Genomic DNA, 6,000 nt, shown 5'->3' on the forward strand with positions numbered 1-6,000 from the left:
ATGTTATGTATGTTTTAAAGAGGCTCCACATGAGTATTACGGGATTTTTAAGTAGGAAGCAAGCAAGAAGGTATTTGGTCTAAAAGGGTTGGTTTTTTTCTTTAGGGTTTTAGAACTTTCTAGTGCTCTTCTTTCTTCTTATATATTGTAAGCCTTAGGGTCCTTTTGAAGAATGCTACGTTATATGATGATGAATGAAAAAGATATGAAATTTTTCCTCTTATGTGGGTGCGATGTCTACTTCTTGCCAAGGTGCGATGCCTTAATCTTCCCTAAGGTGCGATGCGTAGGAACCCCTTGGTGTGATGCCTTAAGCTTTGATTGGTGAGATTCCGACCTTGCTATTTATCTCTTTCCTTTTTTCTTTTTTTTTTTCTTTTTTTTTATTTTTTTCTGTTTTTTCCCATAAACCACCTTCCCAGGAACCCGAAAACCTCTCTTGCATTATTTTTCACTCATCTTACACACAAACCCCCTAAAATATCCATTTGAAACATTTCTCAACCGTAGAAACATCGTTCAAATCCATCCCTATCCGGCATCTCTCTCTCGTTTTGTCCCAAAACTCATTTTACACCTTCTCGGCATCCTTCGAAAGCTTCCCGGCATCCTTCGAAAACCTCCCGACATATGTCTGCGCCATTCTAAACTTACCCTAAACCTAGTAGAAATATTTTTCCAATCTCATTACATATTTTAGGAACCAAAACCTAATTTTTACCCATCCTTTTCACCCCTAGCATCCCTTCTATAGGCCCATCCTCCATCAGACTTGGCATCGGAGAGAAATATCATTCCAACATTTGATCATCCTGCATCACAATTAGTATCTCGTAGATGTCTTCCTAATGAAGATTGAATGATCGTAGGTGCTTCATTAAAACTGATATTTTCGAAAGGCTTGAGTTGAGTTGTTTAAACCATGCTCGTGGTAATTGCTTTAACCCATAATGATCTTTCCAAGTCTGCACGCTTGTTAATCTGTCTCGTAGGATGAAAACTTGGAGGTTGTGCCATATAGACGTCTTCCTGGAAATCACCATGAAGAATGGCATTCCTCACGTCTTGTTTTCGCAAGTCCCATGAGTGTGTGGTAACAATGGAAAGAAGGATTCTCACTGAGTTGAGCTCTGCCACGGGGGAGAATGTGTCATGATAGTCAATGTTGCTTAGTTGAGTAAACCCTTTTCCAGAAGTGCCATATATCTCTCAATGCTGCCATCCGGCCCATTTTCCCCCACAACATTCTTACCTTTAGGAAGTTCAACTAGATCCCAAGTTTTCTGCTTATCAATGGCTGTCATCTCATCAATCATAGCCTCTTTCCACTTAGGATAAGCTAGAGCATCTGCAAGCATACTAGGGATAGAAATAGAGGAAGCAGAGGCGAGGTACACACCAACAGCAGGAGACAAATTTTTTTATTGGATAATTAGTACATGGTCTTTTTTCTTTACGAAGAGCAATTGTAAGTCAGAAGATGGGGAAATTTTTGGTGAATCAAATGATTGTGGCTGTTCTTTGGATTGGCTTGTTTGCTAGATTTGAGATTTCTGTCTAGTCTAGGCCTGCAAAGGTTTGTTAGGAGGGACTTGAGAGATGGAATTATCAATAGGAGGCTTATCAACAACAATTGGAGGAGGCATGAGAGGCTCCAAGGATTCAATTATTTAACATGCAGCCAAGAAATAGAGAACTTCTTCAAAGAAAGTGACATCTTTAGATACAACCTGCTTTCATCTAGCAGGACAAAAGCATTTGTATCCCTTATTCAAACTAGAGTAGCCCAAGAAGACACATTTGATTAGACTGAAAATCCAACCTGTTTCTTGTTGGGCCAAGAACATGCACAAAACAAATACATTGGAAGACTCTTGATGAAAGGGTGGATTATCAAGTGTAAAATTTTTATGTGGTTACTTCCAAGATGGGAGTGGGCATTCTATTAATCATATAGGAGGATCCCTTGTTTGTTGATGTCAAACTTACAGATGGATCCCTTTCTAAAAATTCAGGGAAAGGAACCTAGTTGTCTTATTTGTTACAATTACCTTCTGCAATTCATGTCCCTACTTTTCCTTCAAATCTCTGTTAGTAGTCTCGCAAAACAATTAAATTATAGCGTGGCATTTCTTCCTTCTAACCGTATCTTTCAGGATCTGAAAACGAAGATGTCATGAGGACAATAGATTGCACTTGTTGGATACTAAGACTAATTTTCCTATCACTCATCTTTCAGCGTCTGTGGATTATTCTAGTTGGGTGTATATATGATATTGTTGTCTAGGCTTCCTTCAAATGGTTTGTGGCTCCTAAATCAATGATTCAGGAAGAAGAGGTATTTGTTTGGGTGGAAGTATGTTTAGCAGAAGCATGTGCAGATGTACTTGATATATCCTTGGTAGATAAGGTGCTAAAAGAAACTTTTAGGGCAGCGAGTTGTTGATTGAGTTCCTTGATAGTCCGATCCGTAGGGTCAATCATCAAGCTTCCTTCAGTTGTGTGTTGGGGACTAGTATGCTCACCCTCAATGGTGGCAGTGTTGGCAGTTGATATCATCTTTGGACAAAGATGAGGGTGTAAATTCCAACACATGTCTCAAGTATGTCATTTCTTTCCACAATTTGTACACTGCATCTTGTCTCTAGCACCCGACTATATTCATGGTTTAGATTGGCTTTTCCCGTGGCCATTTCCACTACCTCTTGTAGTCTTTCTATCAAAATTTTTTGCTCAAAATCTTGTGGACCTTTTTTTATTATAGGTTATGCAATGTTTTTTGGTATTTATGGTAATTTGGTTGACTTGTTGAGATTATTTGGGTTAGTTCCCTAATTAAGGTTATACTTGTCATGACTAATTTGCTTCTGATTATTAGATCAATAGAAGTAGTGATGGGGTTGCACATCCCGTAACTTTGCCCTAATTTTTCTTTCTTACAGTTTCTAAGGAAATTAACTTACTGTTTTGTCACTTTGTTCGCAGATGTTGTTGACTCCAAAGGATTTAAGTTTTGTTGGCTATACATACAAAAACTTCGATGCTGTCAAAGGACTACATCCACCTTTCGGTATGGAATTTTCGCTCATCTGTACATCATCCTTCTATACATGTTATGTATATGTTATACATACATACATGTTTTTTTTTTTGAAACTATACATGTTACATACATACATATATATGCACACACGCACACACATAATACAGGTGCGTGTGTGTGTCTACACACACACACACACACACACACACACACATGTCCATGGTAAATTTTTACTAGAATTTTCCTAGGGTAGATTTTTTTACACCTTATGCATAGCATGGCTGCGGCCCATCATTTTACAACACAGTTTTGATAAGGTGAGACCTGAGGCCCATCATTTTACACCCATGCATTGGGTGAGGCCCATCATTTTACACCCACGCATTGGGTGGGGCCCACTATTTTACACCTCCTATTCTATTTGACGTGGTTTTTTGTCAAACAAAAGCAGCCATAAAAATAGCCTCATAGACACATCAAAGCAAATGTGCCAGAAGTGGGAGAAAAAACAAGAAAAGAGGGCTCAGATGGGGGGTTTTGCTGGACTTTTTTAGCGACATCCGATGACATCATTGCCATGTGAGCAAGTAGTCTTGGCCATTAGACCCCAAATTGGATGAGTTTTTTCCGTCTTCTTAAAATTTTAATGTGAGGTTTTAACGACGCCAGATGACGTCATTGCCATGTGAGGTTTTAATAGGTTTTGAAAGTCGACTGTTGCATGAGTCTACAATAGTAACTGGCCTTGTGACAAATGACCTGAAATTTAAAGACCTATGCAAGAAATCAAAGGAACGTGGGCAGGAATTGATGTTGGTGGAAGACTCAAAGGAGAGCGGATTTTAGAAAGATTACAAGACCATGGTAGTGGTTCTAGAGTTCTCAAGGTCAAGGAGTGGCATTGAAGATGTGAAGACCACCTATTAGTGACGTTCTCAAGTGGGGGCGTAGAAGATGTGAAGACCAAGTATTAGTGAAAAAAAATCATTTTTTGAAGAAAACCATTAGTTTCGGATTTATTTGCAAGTGATCATACTTGTAAAGAACAAGAGAAAAAACATCAGAAGGGGCCCCCAAGATTGGATGGTGATAAGCTTCACTATCTATCTAGCTTGCTATCAGTGTCTTAACATCAGATCTTTCTTTAGTAAATAGTTGACTCCTTTGTAAGTTGTTCTAACTTCTAAAGTGCATTGGAAACTTCTGAGTGCTGGAAAAAGGTTCAATGTGCTTATACTGATACTGAATTGCCTGCCTCGCATCCATGCATGAAGCAGCCATACTGACTCTTTCTTCAACTGTTTAATCTGTAGATATGAAGAGGAGCACGTCGCCAAAGCGGCCATCCATTGATTCGATATTTGGTATTTATACCTGAGATAACCCCAGCATCTAGCTCTCATAAGTTTTCTTATTATGAGTGGTGCAACTTGGGATATGTTGGGTCGGGTTGAGGCCTTAGCCCAAACGAGGTAGCATTCCCTCAACCCTAACCCGACCCAATCCAAGCCTCTCGGGTCGAGGAGGGTCAACCCCAACCCAACCCACCTCTAAATCTGTCACAACCGTAATCTGGCCCGTCTAACACTTTTTTTTGTTGTGCAAATCGGGTTGGGTTGGGTTCTGGTTGGCCTAGTAAAAAAAACAGACCTCTGAGATTTTGAAAATCACAATAAAATTAGAGGGTGGGCTCGGGTTTGGGTTTCCCAAGGCCTCAACCCTAACCCAACCTGAAATTAAGGGCATGTTCGGCAACACTTCTCATTCTCGCCTAAAGAATCGGACAGAAACGGAGTGATGAGAAACTTTAGAAACGGTTATTTATCGCTTCAAGGAATCCTATTTTTTGGTCGAAAAAGTAGCAGAAATTTTGGAAACGGACCTTAGCGGGTCACGCATCCGAACAAGATTTTTGAAATTTTTTTGGCTTTCGTCATTCTCCACGCCTAAAAAAGGAAAAATCCCGTAAAAGAATAGTTGCCGAACACACGCTAAATCGGGCTGGCTTTTCCCAACCCAATCCAACCCGAGCCGAAATCAGGTTGAACCCGACCCAAGTTTAATCTCTACTTATTATAGTATATTCTCAGTTGTGATGTTACTTTTCTGTTGCATCTTACTATTGTTTCAGGTGATTCTTCCATGGACTACTCTGGGACATCAACGACCGAAGAAACAGAAATGCAGATTCTTGTATCGACCGATGCCATGTCGCCATAATAAGGTTTGCAGCCCTCATGTAAGTCATTTATTTGACGTGGCTGCCGGAATTACCTGCTTGTTTTTAGTCAGGTAGGCGACCTCGCGTTCTGTTGAACCAGCATCTTAAGTGTACAGTCATACTATTAAGGGAGTTTAAAGGAGTCTAAGCTATGTTTTATTGTAGTAGTAAGGAGAAGTAGCTATGGCTGAATTCATGTCCTGGCTGCCCAGGTTGGTAGAGCAAAATATGCCTTCTCTTGTGGCAGTTTCTGGTCTGATTTAACTCTGCTTACTGTTATATTACTACCTACAGACAATCTATCCTTGGTTTTTCAGTTAAATGGGTGGGATTTTGTTAACAGAGGTTTATGTTTTATTTTGTATTAATGAAGAATTCATGGGTAAGACATAACTTTATCATCGCATGTCTGGATCTGACTCTAATTCTGATCTCGGACTTTTTTGAATCAACCATTTCTTTTGAATCTTTTGTGAGGATGGATTTTGCCGGTTTGTTTGGGACCGGTTTTTGGACGGAATTAATCTCTCTCTCTCTCTCTCTCTCTCTCTCTCTCACACACACACACACACACACACACACACATATATATATATAAGTGTAGATAAGTTAACTACACACTAGCTTAAAATACAGTGGAGGCTCACATTATTTGGGTGATCGAAACCATTCATTTGATTGGCCCTCAGATAGATAGGGTGTCGATAAAAAATCAGCTCCATAGGATCATCCTAAC

General features: G+C 39.7%; 1 protein-coding gene across 1 annotated transcript in view; it reads left to right on the forward strand.

The window, feature by feature from the left end:
- LOC143885179 (AGC (cAMP-dependent, cGMP-dependent and protein kinase C) kinase family protein) overlaps window positions 1-5,662 on the forward strand; it is a 61,731-nt gene extending 56,069 nt beyond the window's left edge. The window contains exons 11-13 of the mRNA XM_077389220.1: window positions 2,986-3,070; window positions 4,357-4,407; window positions 5,175-5,662. Coding sequence (XP_077245335.1) covers window positions 2,986-3,070; window positions 4,357-4,407; window positions 5,175-5,263 — 225 coding nt within the window. The 3' untranslated portion in view covers window positions 5,264-5,662. The remainder of the gene's footprint in view (window positions 1-2,985; window positions 3,071-4,356; window positions 4,408-5,174) is intronic.
- Window positions 5,663-6,000: the final 338 nt, after the last annotated feature.

The sequence above is a fragment of the Tasmannia lanceolata genome, unplaced genomic scaffold, assembly GCF_043159265.1.
Source record: "Tasmannia lanceolata isolate RefF3 unplaced genomic scaffold, GAP_Taslan_0.1 ptg000008l, whole genome shotgun sequence".
In the NCBI taxonomy this organism is placed as follows: domain Eukaryota; kingdom Viridiplantae; phylum Streptophyta; class Magnoliopsida; order Canellales; family Winteraceae; genus Tasmannia; species Tasmannia lanceolata.